Here is an 18,282-nt window from a genome sequence, read left to right as displayed (position 1 = left end):
AAGTATAATCACTTAGTTTGCGAGCAAGGTGATGCCCGCCCGCTCTCCCTGTTTAAGTAAAATGACACGTTTATAGAAATGTTTGTTATATATTATACAGTTATTTATAAAAAGTCATTGCATATTTCATATTTCTATGACAAAAAGGAAATGTTCATGAGATATACTTATAATCAAGATATGGCATTAAATCGTGCGATTTGGCAACAGTTCTTATTTTGCTTTAGCTGATAATGCAACCACCATCTTGAAAAATACTTTAAAAGATTTTTAGTTACGATGACTGACAGAAGTGCAACGAGTTTATGACGAAAAAACCCATTTTGTAAAAATTCAAGAAGAAATTCGACAAATTCATGTAAAGATGATGTTGAGTAGTGCATATATTTTGCAAGATATAATCTTCCAATCCCATGTTAAGTATTTTTTTCACTGTATGGCGCTGTTTAAAGTTTCTACAATGCATTGGGTTGAGTAAAAAGTCATTGCGTTTTTTTTCTGAATTTTTCAAAGTCAAGCTAAAGGTTTATCCATTTTCCAAACCGCAGGCCGATTGCCTACAGTACACATTTGGATTGATTGTTCCATTCCTTTGTTGGAACCCCCCCCCCCAAAAAAAAATTATGATATCCTTCCAATCCAAATGGGCCCAACGTGAGCGTTATTAATACGGTTTCGGACAGGAGATTTATTTCTATTCATAACAGAAAATAATTGCTTGCACTGATAAAGTACTTCCAAACATAGAAATAATTTCATATGCGATTTTTTGAGTTTTTTCAAACCTTGCCGGTAAATATTTGTAAAATTCAGGCACACCCACTTCAATGAATTTTGCCTTCAAATTTGAGTCGCACTGAATCTCTATCACTTCCATTTGCATATTACTGGGTACTGAGTCTATATTTATTGAGAAAATAGAAGAAAACAAACAAAATTTGTCTTCCAAAGAATTAAAATTTTTAAACCTTGTTTCTAATTCTGCTTTAAGATATAAAATTTTTTCTGCGTATTTTTGATACGATCCAGTATCCCTGGAATGGTAGGTGCCGCAAACCAATTAGAGTTCTTTAAAACATAGCAGGAAATCTGAAGATTAGTGGACAATTAAAGTGTTCCTGTCCTGCAATTTTGTCTTCATATCCAGTTCTGCTTCAGACAAAAGTTAAACTTTTCTCCACTTTGATAAATGTAAACTAATGCGAACCTTACAATTAAACTATTAATTCCTACGTATATTATTGGTTTGAGTTGTCGAAAATTAATATTTCAGTTGTAAGGTTCGCATTAGCATACATTTATAAGAGTGGAGATATATATATATATATATATATATATATATATATATATATATATATATATATATATATATATATATATATATATATATATATATATATATATATATATATATATATATATATATATATCTATATATATATCTATATATGGAGATATATATTTATAAGAGTATATGCATTTTTTAATAGTTTTTTGAATATGGCTCTTTGAAGACGAAAAAGCATAGATTTTCTTACAAAATGACTGATAACTAAAAAACTAATCCAAATTTTTGAAAAAGAAAAAAAATACTTCTTCATTATGTCAAAACACAATTATGTGTCAAGTTTCGTGCCTGGGCGAGGCTTCTGGGGCGATATATTGTGATTACAGACAGACAAACAAACACACACAGCCGCGTTTATTATTATGTATAGATAAACTTATATTTAAAGAGGCAATTTCTATTTATGTAAGGCGAGTAACTCAACAAATCTAAGTATTGCAAAATTTCGTTGATGAAGGCACGCCAGTTTTATTTTTTTTACTTGTCTTCAATCTTTGTGGAATCTCTCGTGTGTTTGACTGGATCAAAGTCTTAATTTTGTCATCCTCAATTCTGATAGGCCTTCCTGATATAGGGAGCATCCTTCAAATTAAAATCACCAGATAGCTATTTCCTCAGCCTGCTTTGGCATTGTCGTTCTTGTAGAACATTGTCACCGTGAACTCTTTCTGTAAAGCATTGTCACCGTAAACTCTGTAAGGGGAAAAACGCACTTTTTGACACACGTTTCTCCCATTACAGAAATAAAATTGTAAAATTTGGCAAAAAAGAACACTACGGTATTCTTTATTAAACGTGCTGTAAAAGGACCAAAATTCAACTAAATACCCCAAATCATTCTTTACAATGAAGCTTAAACTGTTAGATATCAATGACGAACAAACTATTGTTGCAAATACTCCAAGTCATTCAGAAACTGCACTACTGCCATTTATTGCAAAAAGAAAAAAAATGCAGTGACATTTTACTCAGCTAATATACTGTATTCAAACTTTCAATGAGTTTCAATTTCATTTCATTAATTTTGTCAAGAACATTAGATCTCAATCAACATTAGATTGGTGATTTAGAACATTAGATTCTATGCATATATTTAATAATAAAATTATATTTTAAAAGGCAATTTCCATTTTTATAAGGCAAGTAACTCTACAAATTTAAGTATTGCAAAATTTGCTTGAAGGAACAACACACTAGAGGACCAAGGTGAGTGACTTATGACTTTTGCTATCGTTTATTAAAGCATGTTTTTTTTTTTTTTTTTTTTTTTTTTTTTTTTTTTTTTTTTTTTTAAATAATGCTCCACAGATATAATAGGCAAAAATAGCAAAAGACTTACCTAATACATACGGAAAGATCATGGGTATCTAATAAATGTTATTTTTGGTGAAAAAAAATTTTTTTATAAATATTAAAACGAAATGTTTTTATATTTATAATGTGTTCTTACGCATTTTATGCAAATCTTTTTCAGAACACTTATAAAATCTCCAACACTACAAAAAGCTGTATGTATTTTGTTTTATAACCGTCATTGAACAGGCGACGCAAACTTCAGTTAATGGCTACCAATTTTTCGCTCCGTAGCCTTGTAATTTTGAGCCTAATCCAGAAGACAAGGGAACTCAGAGATCAGTACCGCCAGAGGTATTGATTAGTTATGGGAACTTGGACTTTGTGACCCCGATGGATTTAACGTGCACCAGGCTAGATTCGAAGACTCACCATCTCTCTTAAATATTTGCTTGATTTCAAGCAGGCTTGCTGATTTGCAAGTGGTATAAGTAACAACATAGCATACACACAAAATTCTAGATGTTTTCAAATGCTAAATGTTTTCAAGATTTAATTCCCTCTTTAACCTAGTTACTGATGCACTTTAACTCCTAACAAAAATACAGTTAAATAATCTAGTTACTCATTCTTTGTAATTATTCTTTCAATGAAAGAACACAAAACATTTTTTAATATTTTAAGCATTCATTGCAAATATTAATCAATCAAGAATAAACTTTAATTTTTTTACTTGTTTTACCTACCTTTTGCAGTACGTGGGAAACATCATGCAGTAGCTAATGAATGGGGAAAAGCAAATCTGAAAAAACTTGAATTTTTAACACGCAAGCATTGAACAGAAAACAGTAAGTGATCTGATAGAAGCCACTCTTTATATACATTTCTAAAATCCTTATCAAAATTGAAAACTAAAAAATATGCACTTTAATGTTTGAAAATTAATATTTAACCTAGGGGGGAGCAAAATCGATATCGCAGAACAGGAGACACATATAATAAACAACAAGACCGGTTTGATTGCTAAAGGACACAGAGATGGGTTAAAAGACGATTATTATAAACGCCTTCTAGTTCCCCCCACCTGATAACCTTTTTTTGATGTTCATGACTAGCCCTTCCCTTACTGTAACTTGTCCGATCTCGATAACATTTTTGTCTTTATCTCACGTAATAATTAATTTGCGACACCGAATGCGTAAGCTTTTTGTTCTATTTGTAATGTGAATTCTAAAAATGCACATTGAGGGTGGTCTTTACGAAGAACCCTGCATTTTTCACCGAAAACTTAAAATCCATATAAATATTGGCTTGTATTGAACAGACACTATTCGATCAAGTAATATTAAATATAAAATTCTGCAACACTTTGATTAATTAATAATTTAATAATTCATAATTGAAAAAATAATATTTCTTTTAAATATTTATTTCAAGAAATCCATATTACCACGTTAAATGTTACAGATTTACTAGTTTGTTTGAGTAAAAACAAGAGAGAATTTTGTCTTTGTTTTGTCAGCATTGTGGTCAGTGCGAGTCGGGTACGGAATTCGTATCAACCAGTCATCGTTGGGATTCGAACCCGAGTCACCTCAATGAGATGCAAACGCTCTATCACCTCAACCAACACGAAACTATTAAGGGTTACGTTAGATCCTAGAATCTCTAAGATTTTTTCTTAGTACATGAAAATGTGGATCAATAGATAAAAAATTCCAAAAGTTGTTTAGAGTCCATTGCACGTCTATACATTGTAAGACGCTATGTTTTGCACATTGCAAAAAACTTAAATTGGCATAAAAAAAGTGCTAGTTTTTTCCATTTTAAAAGTGAATTTTACGCTGTATTAAATAAAACAAACGGCCTTTAGATTATTTGGTTGCGTGACACTTTTTAGACACCAAAAAAGATTACTTTACAATTAACGAACAAAAGACAAATGAAAATATATTAACACCTAGTAAAGACGAAAAATTAAAACACCAACTTTACAATATCATTTTTGTGGAATAAAAAAAGTCAAAACATTGTTTCTATGTTGTTTCGATTGATAACTTGTCAGGCAGCCAAACAATTTTCACTACGTTTTTATAAACTCGCTTTCATATCTGTAAGGATGGAATCTTAAAATAAAAGTATCGACTACTTTTCCGACTAGCAGGAGCACTCAAATAGCTCCTTGAGCTCAATGCCAAATGACAATGCCTTTTCAGTTGTTTTCAAAGTGCTTTATTTATCTTCATATAATTACCAAATAGAATATATAGTTAATCAAAAGTTTGACTATTTTCCAATCAGCAAGTATATTAAAATGTTAGCAGGTGCTCTCGATGACAATACTAATATCAATCGTTTCTTTACCACTACATGCAGCTTTGTTATTATCGTCAATTAAAATTTGTAGTGTGTCCACTACTACAAAGATGCAATTACAATTCACTAGTAGTTATATAAGACGTGTTAACACGATTCTATGTTGGGGTATGTAGTATGGTATACTACATATTAAGTAAAATCAATTGTTAATTCTAATTTAATTATCTAATTTCATTATCTAATCATCTTAATTTATTTAATCATCATCATTCATCTAATTTAATAATCATTTGTTAATTGTTAATTTGTTAATAATGTATTAAACGCTTAAATAATTGTAACTGTTAAATTTGTGATAAACTTTTAATTGTATGTTTTTTTAATTTTTTCTTTTTACACTTGTAATTAATGTTATTTATTTATCAGTATTCAATAATTCCTTGCAATATATTTCATGTAATATTTAAGTTTTAAGCCTCAATTTGTTTTGTAACCTTGGGAAAGTAATCTTTCTCTGCATTTATGTTCTTCCTTTAAAGGAAGATTCCTCCTTTTGTTACTTGCTGACAGCAAGATGTATGTCCATTCAGCAAACCCCTTTTGTTGGAGCGAGAAGGAGTGACACCAAGTCCCCTTTCCCACGTTTCGGCTTGCATCAAATGCAAAGCGCCCCTTTTGATCTTATGATGGCGCCAAGAATGTTCCAGAACATTCCACAAAATTCTTTACCAGGTGTGTCACCACTTTAGACAACACCGCTTCATGTTTGGCATGGAGCTTAACAATTAATTTCGCCAGTTGGCCAATATTTGCAGCTCTGTGATTTGCCCCTCTGATCCTTCTCCAACCAACCGAGGCGTTATTCGCAAAAGTTTAATTTTTTTTGGCGAGAGTTTTCTCCCCTATCTTCATAACGAAGAAATAGTCAGTAGCAGTTGTTTTTCTCTCAATTGTGTTTTTTTTTTTTGGTTTTCGGCTTAGGCCGATTTTTGGTGTTGGCATGTTTGCCAAGCATTTTTACCTTTTTTATAAATGTTATCTTATAAATAAACTATGTTTTTCTGCATCCTTAACTATGAGTCTGGTGAGTAATTTTACAGTATAAGTTGTTTTCTCTTCCTTTTTTTCAGCATGCTCCATTGTCGCGCTTACCTAAAAATTTGCACCCACTTCCACTGTTCACCATTATCACCTTTTCGGCCTTTACATAATTACTTTCTAAATTTTATTTAATCTTAAGTTGACTTAATGTTAGTCACCCCCCTTTTTGATTTAGCCACACCACAGGTTACCTTTTCAAAGATGAAGGTAGACATTGTCGATAACTACTAGCCCCACATTGGTGACCCGAAATTTTTATAAACACGCCTACCTTGACAAAAACTCTCACTTCAGTTTGAACACGCCTACTTCGATGGGTGAACATATTGAACAGTTGACTTGCAACTTGTGACTGCGACACTGCTACTCAATCTCGATCACAAACAGCGTACACCGTATACACTCGACTGCTAAAGGCAACACCGGAGCGACCACAACCGTGAACTTAATACAGCTCTCACAATCTGCACTCAAAAGTACTGTGATCTTAATACAGCTCTCCCGGCTTCTCACAAAACGGCAATGAATCAATCAATGGTATCCCATCATCAAATTCTATCACAGCTATAATTCTGGTGGAGGAGTACTGTAGTGTGTCTACCACTACAAAGATACAATTTCAATTCACTAGTACATAAGACATGTTAACTCGATTCTATGTTGGAGTACCTTTTCATAGATAAATGTTGACATTGTTGATAACTACTATCCCCACAAATTTTTACCGCTTTGCCAGGAGCAAAGAATGAGTATGCTAAAATGTTAAATGGTACTCTGGAGGACAATGAATAAAGTCTTAAGTAAGGATTTATAATCTAACACAGTAGGAATTCAGTGTCAATCTAAATTTCGAATATTATTCGACTAATTAGAGTACTCAAATTACAACTAAAATTATAAGCCTTATGGGCCTACGACTAGAATTATAAGCCTTCTTAAATACAAGCTGCATTATTTCTTAAATGACACTAGCAAGATTTTTGCTAATTAAATCTTCAACCACTTTCCGACCTAAAGCAACAAACCTATAATTGAAAGCAGAAAATAATTAGAATATTTTTTCAAAATAGACTTATAAACAAACCATTTTTTTTTTTTTTTTGTAAAACTGAAAACGCAAAACGTAGGGAGCATCACTCGAAACTCCCTTACGTCTTTCTTTCAAAATGATTGTCCGTTGCTTTTCGTTTTAAGATTGACAACAATAAAATTATTTTCTCCTCTTTAATTTATTTATATTTTATATATTTTTAATTTATTTATTTTTATTTTATTTATTTTCACTTTATTTATTTATATTTTATTTATTTTTATTTAACTTATTTTAATTTTATTTATTTACATTTTATTTATTTTCATTTAATTAATTTTAATTTTATTTACTTATTTTCAATAACCGGCAAAGTATCTCGTGGTCTTGTTCTGACATACCTACAGAATTTGCACATAATGCATGCTTAAAGTGTGTTTAATTGAATCGGGCATGTTTGTGGAAACTAAAAGAAAATTTAACTTACTTTGAACTCTTCCACTTTCTTATTATCAGCAACTTTTATTGGATCAGTTGAAGTTTCAAGATCGGTCTGCAAATAAAATTTGAATTTAAAAAAAAACTTAACGTTAAATATCTAAGATTTTGCACTTTTAAGAACAGTTACTTACGCAGTAATGAATCAAAGGCTTGAAAACTGTCATCAAGTGGCTTTTCTGCAGCAAAATTGAAGGAAATCATAAAGAAAATAAAATTATAAATAAGAAATTACTAATCAAAATAGCAATCGTTAAGAAAATGAAATGATTCTAACCTCTTGATTAAACGATTAATCAAAAATGATTCAACGTTTTAGTTAGCAGCTTAAATTTAAAATTTTCAATCAAACACAAATCAACACTTGCGAAATCAAACACTTGACGAAGTCAAACACTTTCTTTTATTTATTTTTTTATAACCGTCGTTGAACAGCCGACCCAATTTTTTGTGTCTACGACTACTAATGTTCAACTCAGTAACCTTGTCATTTTCAACCCAATCCAGAGGACCAGGAGACTCCTGAATCAAGTATTGGAAGAAATTTGCCTTCGTGGAGGACTTTTTGATGGAACCAACCCAAATTTGCGTTACATAGAGAGGAAGACCACGAGAACCTCAAATGGTTAGCCTGGCGGCAAAGGGACTCTAAACCATGATCTGTCTACTACTGAGAATATTTTACGTCAGCACTGTGGTCAGTGCAAGCCGGATGCGGAATTCAAATCGACTAGCCATCACTGGGATTTGAACAAGGTTCACCTCATTTTAAGGCGAACACTCTATCCCTTGAGCCATCACGGCTCAAATCAAACACTTGACGAAATCAATTGTTTGACGAAAAGGGTTACTATTTTTTTACAACGAATTTTGATTGAAAATTTCAGTCAGTGAGGACATTAGCAAGCGCGACCTTTGGCAGTGCACTTTAAGTGAAGTGACAGCATACTAAAGCTGTTTGTTGTTTAAAGAATAGAGAAGGCTAAACGATTAAAACTGTTTTTCGAAGGCTTAGCAGTAATATGAAATGATGCTTTTTTGAGAATAATATGCTACTTTTATAACAGCTGAGATTAACTGTTACTCACGACTGTTAGGTCAAGTTTAGCCAATCTGAAGCCAGTACTGAGTACTCTTATTTTTAAAATGGCGCAAAACGTCAATATGGAGAAAAGCCACAGTTTTGTGAAAGCGAAAAGCATTTGCGGTCGAACTTTTTAATACTTAAAAACTTACTCCAATGCTGCATTACCTGGGCTCATAAAAATTTGCTAAAACAAAGAATACGACAGTGATTTTGATAGTTTTCATCTAGGTGGGAAAATGTCACCAAATTGGCGTTTTTTTTAAAAAAGCGTAGTAATTTTTAACATATTTAAGTTATTTATCTATTCTAAAGCCCAGATAATTCTTCGCAGCAAGATTATATATATAGTTTAAAATCATAGCGTTGCTTCAAGAATAAGGAATTTAAACTATGGCTTTTTTATGACGAAAACAGGGTTAAAAGCAATTATTAATACATTTCTAGTGGTTCGTAACATTTGTTAAATTAATGTTGCCAGAGACTTACAAAACGGCTCCAGGAAAGGGTAAACAAATTTGTTCTTATGCATTGTTATACACTATTATTGTAAATTATATTGTTCACTATTATTGGAGCTATATCTTCTGGTCACAAAAATACATTAGCTCCTTATATATATTTTTTCCTTCATTTTAACAGGGAACTGTCCATAATATGTATTTTTAGTAACCTTGTCAAAATTAAAATTAAAAATATACGCACATGCATGGTCACAAATTAACATTTAAGCAAGGATAACAGGAAAAAAAAACAGTATCTAAATCTAAGAAATCACAATTAAGATAGGCAAGATTGAAAGGATCGAAATCTGTTTGACTAATATAAAGCTGTCTTAAGAAGTAGAACATAACTGAATGGTGGTTATTAGAAATGCATTCAAATTTCATTAGTCAACCTAACTGATTTTGGTGCTCATTGCTATATGATGAACGCTTTCGCCCACAGTGAGCTATTGGGCCAGGCATGATGATAAATATTATTGAATATATTGATCATAGATTTCCTCATATGTTCTTTTTCTGAGGGTAGTGACTATATCCTCAGTAAACATTGTTTGTTCCTCTACTAATAGTTTGCTTTACATCCTTTAGAAAAGAGGGGGCAACGAACGAAAAATAAATTGTATTCATTAGAATTGTATTCATTTTAAATTATTTGATCGAAAAGCAAGTGATTATCCTTTAAATGAAAAAATATAGCAGTGCTGCCTAGTGAAAATAAAAAGAAAAAAAATTGTGATCTCCTTTCGGCTGTCACAGGTTACTCACTAGCAAAATGGCTGTTGGCTAATTTTTTAAATATATCGTTCGAATGATAAAATTCTGCTTTACTCTCAACTCAAGAAGTATTTATGGGATCTCTCTAATCCCATATCTCACAAATAAACTCACCAACTTAATGCATAACAAAATTGAAAGTGAAAAAAAGAATTCTAAAAAAATTAGCAAACAGCAGCGGTCTCCATAGCAAAGCATGCAAAGACGACGCATGCGCACTGTTTACTATTACTCTCGAATACAGTTGAAAAGAGTGATGACGTACAAATAAGATGCGCACGCCAACAAATCCAAAACAACACCCATTTTGTCAATGGGTAAAAATTATAAACCATTTTAAATAATGCGCTCACTAATTGCGGAAATTCTCTCGTAGTTTGATATTTGCGAATCAAATTCTTGATTGTTAGCACATCAGGTCCAGTTGACCATTGAGGTTCAACCTTCGTTTGAACCACAATGAGGAACCATCGTGGTATTTTTTTAAAAATGAAACTTCAAACCATTTTATGACGATAGGCACCAATTTCAGTTCAGTGGGTTAACTAGTTATTTTGTAATTAATATTTAAAGTTGCTCGATTAGCCTAAAACGCAGTTAGCTTTCCCATCTCTGTTGATGATGTCAGAATTAAGGACTAATAGAACTCCCATCACCTTCTGATACATGCCGTCGCTCGTAGTACATTGATAAAAATTCTAAAAAATAACTCCAAGCACTTACAACAAGTATTGCTTTACATTTAAGACACCATATAAACAATTTTTAATGTACCAAAAGGTGAAGAATTGGTGCAAAGTCATCAAACGTGATGACCAAAAAGAAAGAAAAAAAAATCGTGAACTATCTGAAACTTTATTATTTTGTAACAAAGACCATTTTACAGTAGGGGAGAGTGAGGTCAATTGTAACAGGGTACGATTGTAACAGAGCAAAAATTTCGAATGTCGGGTTCTAGATTTGGTTCCTAGGTGGCGCACAAGGTGTATTTAATAAATCTACATGTACACCCCTGATGGCAACCATTTTTATGTACTTTTGAAAGAGTTACATCACAAAAGATATTTTCACGCCAGTCAAGTACTTTTTTTGGTATTAGAATATTATATTGTAACAAAGTAATTTCGTTTAAGCAAATAAAAATTAGTAACCGAATATGTAAGTGGACACTTTAATTAACATTTCAATGAAAAAAAAGATTAGTTTTGCTAATTAACTAGCATTGTTTTTAACAAATGAAGCTGAAATGGCGTCTTGGGGACAATTGTAACAATAAGTAAAGGGACGATTGTAACAGCTGAAAATAAATAATCTTATGTTTACAAACCATTACTTAACTCTTTAAGAACCACCAATAGTTTCCTATATCATTTATATTATGTTGCATGTGCATTATTTTATTTGTCACCTTTCACAGCATAAATTAAAATTTTTAACCCCTTAAAGTTAAAAATTTAACCCTTTAGGTTTCTGCTCATTATTATTTTTACTCCTAAAATATCACTACTATTTTGATCAATAAAAAAATATATCACAACTATGATAATATGTATAATTAACTATGTTTTAGTTGAATTTATGAACTGTTACAATTGACCCCGTAAGTGGGGACAATTGTAACAACTGCACGACTGTCAAAAATTGTTAATAACTAATATAATAATATTTAAAATCAGGTATTTATTTTTTTTCTAGTAGAGGATAGTCTACTTTACTCGTCTGTCAATTAATACTAATAATATATTGGATTTTTTGTCAGTTAAAAATAGTTAAGTAAAAAATTTTACAATTGACCCCACTCTCCCCTACTTAGTAATATAATAATTCTATAAGAATGTTTTGCTCTTGATTAAGTTTCTCGGAAAGAATCATTCATTAGGCTGAATTAAAATGTTTATGAAATGATCTTTTTGTGAAATGCTTTTTTTTTTCTTCTCTGAAATGAAAAGATTTTATTTTTAAACAGTAATCGTGTACAGTCCGCAAAAAAAAAACGAATCACCCTGAATAACTTTCGTTCTAATGATCGGATTTTCACGAACTAAGTGTCAATCTTAATGGTTCCTGGGGGTGACCTCAAATATGCTAATTAATTAGTGCTAACTATTAATTAAGTTACGAAATCAGACACAAAAACGCACTTTCTCTGAATAAACATACATTTTTTTTCACATATTTGGATTCTTAACCTTCAAAATATAGGGGGTAGCCGCAATCTGGGAAAAATGGTCCCCATAGTTTGGTCAGGAGAGCGATCCAAAGTTCGTATCCCTTAATGTTAATTTCACTTTTCACGTTTCTAGTCATATTTTTAAAACTGATAAAGCAATTTAAATAAAATTGCACCCACTCATAAAACTCATTTACCCAAAGATAATTTCATGAAAAAAATAATTTTTAATAATTATTAATTACTTTTTATTATTTAATTAAAGTGAGGATGAAAAAATTTTGAATTATAAGGTATGAATTTTTTTATACCATATTAATCTACTTATTTTTCAATTGAAAAATCTAAAGTTTCAACTGTTTTCATTTATTAGAAGCTGAGAAAAATTAAAATTAATTATTTTTAAAAAAATAATTTGGCGACAATAAGGAAATGATTAAATGGGGCGATTAATATTAAAATGTGATAAACTTGCGAGGAACTTGACTTCGCGCGCGTAGTGTAAAATTTCATTCATATTTTTTTCGCTAATAATCGTTTGCTAATCTTTTAATTTTTATTTATTTCTAACTATAAAATACAATGTTTCCTTTTTAGTCGCTTAATAATTTATTTGCAATTTAGTAAAGAAATTTGAATAAAACATTTTGTATAAAAAACACTTTATTCAAGGAATTTCTAGTTTTATAAAATAGGATATGATATGATCTTCTGATAGAATATGATTATACACCAGATTGTGCTTATTTAATGTGATTATTTTTTATTTTTTGATTTTGTTTTTCAATAACTAATACAATTTCAATAATATACATACGTATGCATAGATTTGGAATAATATGTTTATCAATTTCTTGAATAAATATTTTATAAATATTAATAAAAATAGGACTTTTTTAAGTATCTCTCACAACATCGCTAATTTCTCAACATCTTATAGAGTAAATTAACGAATGAAGGAACACTTAAGCTTAGCTTGCATTTAAGAAAAAATCATAAAAATTACAAAATTTGTAATTTTAGCTAAATGATGGTGTCGACATATTTGTTATTAAATACAAATTATGTAAAAAAAAATTAGATAACTTACATAATATTGTTTTAAGCTTTTGGTGGTTTAAATAATAAGTAGTAAGATAACCAATAAGTAGTAAGATAACCAAGTGAAGGAACAGTTCTTACCAGTGAATAAACACTAAATTTTCTAGTGAATGAACACTTAATTTAGAAAATGTTTGATGCTCGTTAGGAATCCAATGGCTACACAAATGTCTAAAAACAAGATTTTTCTTGGAATTACAACATATAACCACAGTTAACGTAGAAAATGTTACTTTTTTTTCTGTCATGGAATGGAAAGTAAAATATGTTTGAATACATAATTTTAAAGAAAAAAATTTCTTTTTTTTTTTCTCACAGTTTAATAGTCCGTTCTAAATTATGAATGTTTATCATTGCGTAATCCGATGATGTTTTTATTATTATTATAATTAGATCACTTTTTTTTTACTCTTTTCCCCATATTTTTTAAGCTATTTTTTAATCTTTTCAAGTATTTTTTTTTCTCTTCGTCATATTTTCTCCTTTAACTTTTTTTTCAGCTCTTTCAATCTCTTTAAATTTTCGTTCTTTTTCTGAAGTTAATGCAAAAAAGTAATTTTTTTCTTTTGATTTAACCCTCCACTTTTTTTCAAATTTTTGGCCAATGTAAATGTATCTTCGAAATTTCTTTTGATTTTCCAATACCATTTCTAGAATTCCTCACTGGATAATAAATGAGAAAAAGGAGTTTCGAAGTTTGAGTCAAATCCATCTCTCATTGACTTATATCTAGTGGGTCTTCAGCAGTACTTACCATTTACTTATGGAACCAATTGTTTTTGCAACTAACAATGCCTCAAGAGGACTTATATCAAAATCAGTTTTCAAGATACTTTCATTATCAATGTTAGTTGCATCAGCTTCAGTGCCAAAATTTGATTAACCAAATGTTTTTTTTTAAATAAATTCTTCAATATTGAGAAAAGCACAGGCTATTGGTTATTTGGGAGATTAAACTTTTCAGTCGTCAATGTTCCTTTAAAAATTTGCAACATAACTTGTGAGATTTCCCTCTCAAGCTTCTGAAGAAATAGTGCATCGTAACTCTCGAAGCATGTATTTTGTTGATAAGTTGTCTTGCTCATTAACTCTTGGTGTCTGTTTTGCATTGTGTCAAAGAAAGAAGGCGTTGACCAGATACTTACAAATTCAAAACTTTTTCCAGAGAAGACTCTTAGACCAGGTAACTCAATGCATTGTTAGATGACTTCCTATTGTTAGGTAGTAAGCTACTGTTACCAATCAATCTAAATTAAAACGTTTAAAATCTTATCTTTAAAAAATATCTATGAAATGTTTCTTCACTGGGGTGTGTTCCATCACTTATTGGTTTACCCTATATCGTCTTAATCTTAAAAGAAATTTTCGGAAGTGTTTCACAAGTGTTTCGCAGAACTATTTTACCTATTATTTAAGTAAATTTTGACATTTTTAAGAATCTTATTCTTTACCCTTTTACGTTTATTATTTCTTCATTAATATACTAATCAATTTTTTCAGTTCTTTAATTTAGGTTTTCTTTAAAGTAAAGTTCCTTTCTAAATTATAGTCATTTTTCTTGAAAAGAATTATTGTCTGCTAGCTAAGAATAAAATCTTGTAAAGAAATTAAAAACATTCCGCTGTTTAAAATTATTTAATGCAAAACAGCTGATTATTTACTAAGTATACTATTTTTTTTTAAAAAAAAGAGTATAAATTATTGATTGTCTTTTTTTTTGTTTCTCGTGAATTCAACATAGATTATCTAAAATAGCGTTGATGTATTTTAAGTCACTACAAAAAGTATGAAGATACCGAACATAAAAAGCTGTCGAATTCGTAGCCAAAATTTTTAAGCGTCTTAAAATATCTCAGTATCCTAAATGTCGTTCTAACATCTTAGTTGTGAAATTAAATTTTTAATTATCTGACCACGAGTGATTAACTTATTATTTCATTATATATTTTACTCTTTCTTTATGATACCAAATAGATTTTTTTCCTGACAATATACTAAACTATTTTGTTTAATTTTTTACTTTGGCACGATTCCCAAGATATTATTGTAGTATAATTTGTTATCAGGAAAATGCCTTATTTTGTTTAGCAGGAAATACTAAAAATTGAAATTTGTAAGAAGATTCCGAAGCCGTGCCAATTTTAGAGTCATCTGATTTTAAAAAAATGCTATAAGAAATACGCAATTTCCGAACTCATTTTAATAAAAATAAATAAAAAAAATGTGGCAAGAAGGCTAACATACTTTTTACAGAAACTGTGAAAACTAATTTTTCCCATATTTCGTCAAAAGAGGATAAGAATGATATTGCTCCAAGGGACCTACTCAATAATTTCGCTATTTCCAGAATGAAATCTGTTTGATCGAAACATATTATTCCTTGAAAATTAAAACGAGGAAAAAATTAGCTTTTATTATTTATCTAAGCTTATTCCATTTATTTAATTATACCGGTTTTAAGGTTAAGAATATGCGATGGAAGCCCCGTTTACTATTATACTATAAATGCATTAAATCATGTAGCTTGAATAATTTATTTTAAGCAAATTATCAAATAATTTAAGCAAATAAGGGTATAAAAATAAACTCGATCAAAATACTCCGAAAGTATACCCTAAAATATATGTAGAATAAACTTTGGCATCGATATATATAAAATATAGCTTTTCAAAACTTATTTTAATATCGAGTGAAATAATTTAATATGTTGTGTAACTAAATGGATAATACCAAGAAACTGAATCGAAAGTATAAAAATTTCATTGATTTAAAAAAATAATAGATGATAATAAAAATAGACATGTTTTGAGCGTCCAATAATGAAAGTCACAACTTATTCAAGCCTGACAAGTCTTGAGAATGGGCGATTATATTTGAACGCTCAAAGCATGTCGACTTTTACTTCCCTTTTCATACGTTTCGAAGTCAGTTGAGTTTTTATCGTCAATTATACTGTTTTACATTTGAGTCTTGATCATTATTTTGATAAGGATTTTACACTCGTTAAAGTAAACATATGCATTTTAATATTTTAACAGGATTCATGTGGTCTTTAAAAACGTAAGAGCATCAATATTGTAAAAGTTATATTTAACTTAAAAATTAAAATTTTGAGACCGGATATTTTGAGTTAATGAAATTAAGTATTTTATCTTTTAAGTTTTTCAGTATCTTAAGGATCTTACTAGCTCTGTTTAAAAGGAGAGTATCAGATATATATAAGAAAACATAAATAATCATAGTAGCAGTATTTGGTGGTAAATGTAGCTTATCGTAATTGAAGAATATGCTGCGCGACATTGTATGGTGAATTTGCGAACGTAAGTTTCAGAATGCATCGAAACACGAGGAAGCAATTTGCTAATCATCTTTATCCAAAGAAAACCATGTAACCTAAATATCTAGCAGAATGAAGCGATTTTATGAACAACGAATCATACAATATGCAACATATTATTTCAATATCTTATTCATAAACATAACATATTTCAATGTCTTTAAAATGCCACTGAACATTCACCAATTCCTTGAGTTATAGAAAAAAGAACTATCGTAAATTACAGAAAAGCTTGTGAATGTGCATTAGAATTACTATACAATCTGCATTTTATTTTTCAAGCACTTTTTTTTCCTTCAAACTTTCTTGCCTAGAAGACTCGATTAACCCTTTCGCGCCGACTGTCACAAATACGTGACAGCATAAAACAGTATCTACCAGTGTAAAAAGATAAAACTGGTAATCAAAGTAATTCTTTAGCAGTTTATTTGTGGGCAGGGTTATAATTGTTTGATTTATTTAATTCACCATTACTTAGTTCAAAATAAAATTATTTAGTTATACTTTGAACTAGCATTGATTATATATATGATTAAACTAACAATAATTATTATCAAGGAAATTCCGTGAAATTAGCAACGCCTGCATTTAAGCTACCGTTTTTTATTTATTTACGTTCTGGTTCTGATTTTGTACGAATGCTTTCATGAATCACCCGTCGCCAAGGGGTTAAAGCTGTAAAAATGATTATCCCTAAAATTTTGTATATAGCTGTAATAAGTTATGTCAATTTGATTTTAGTATGAAATACTCGAATAAATTTAGCAAAAACAGCATAATCTAAACAATATAAGGTAAAAAGTTCATGTATTTAAATTCTAACAACTTAGAAAATCATAAATAATTTATAAATCGATTCAAATTTTCTTTTCAAAGGACATTAAAATAATTTTTTTTTGCTTTTTAGACAGAAACCAGTTTAAAAATTGTCAATTGCCTAGAAACTTCGGGAGATTTTCTATTAACAATGAATTAAACCTCTCTGAGCAATCACAAAACATTATTTCAATTTTTTTACAGTCATAGTATGGTTGCCTAGCAACCTAGTAAAATTAAGCATTCCTCTTTTGAATTAGTCAATGGGTTATCTTAAAATATTCATTTGCGCAGGCGACTTTTTTTGGCGGTTTTCTGGACTATCGCCAAATATATAAACCTTTATTGCTACCCAATTTACCACCCAATTTTTTTGAAATTTTGTCTACCCCCCCTAATTCAAGCATCCAGATTCCAAATATGTAAAAAAAAATATATGTTTATTCAGAGAAAGTACGTTTTTGTGTCTGATTTCGTAACTTAATTAATAGTTAGCACTAATTAATTAACATATTTGAAGTCACCCCCAGGAACCATTAAGATTGACACTTAGTTCGTGAAAATCCGATCATTAGAACGAAAGTTATTCAGGGTGATTCGTTTTTTTTTTTGCGGACTGTACAGGTTATTCATTTTTATGAATATTTCCTTTCATTAAGCGACCTATTTCGTTTCGTTCCGGTTTAACTTCGTTATCTTAAACATACGTTCTTTTGTTTTTTACTTTATTGAAATCGAAATCTTAGAGTTCAAAATAATTCATTTTATTTTTGTGTAGTTGGGCGGCGGAGAAAAAATATAAAAAAAATTAAAATTAAAAAAATGAAGGGACTTAAAATCAATTGCATCTCTTTTAATAATAATTAAATAAAATATTTTTGAAGTAAACAATAAAGAAAGAGACA

At 30.0% G+C, this 18,282-nt stretch overlaps 1 protein-coding gene across 1 annotated transcript in view; it reads right to left on the bottom strand.

Annotated features, from left to right (window-relative positions):
- LOC122269920 (uncharacterized) overlaps positions 1 to 18,282 on the bottom strand; it is a 44,856-nt gene that overhangs the window by 841 nt on the left and 25,733 nt on the right. Inside the window, exons 4-6 of the mRNA XM_043045300.3 lie at positions 7,724 to 7,768; positions 7,579 to 7,644; positions 3,388 to 3,443 (exon numbers count right to left, since the gene is read on the bottom strand). Of these exons, the coding sequence (XP_042901234.3) occupies positions 3,388 to 3,443; positions 7,579 to 7,644; positions 7,724 to 7,768 (167 nt within the window). The remainder of the gene's footprint in view (positions 1 to 3,387; positions 3,444 to 7,578; positions 7,645 to 7,723; positions 7,769 to 18,282) is intronic.

Source organism: Parasteatoda tepidariorum, chromosome 8 (genome assembly GCF_982258835.1).
Source record: "Parasteatoda tepidariorum strain Cologne lab strain chromosome 8, Ptep-v5.0, whole genome shotgun sequence".
Lineage (NCBI taxonomy): Eukaryota > Metazoa > Arthropoda > Arachnida > Araneae > Theridiidae > Parasteatoda > Parasteatoda tepidariorum.
The sequence above is the reverse complement of the archived record's forward strand: the minus strand, read 5'-3'. Positions and strand labels throughout refer to the sequence as shown.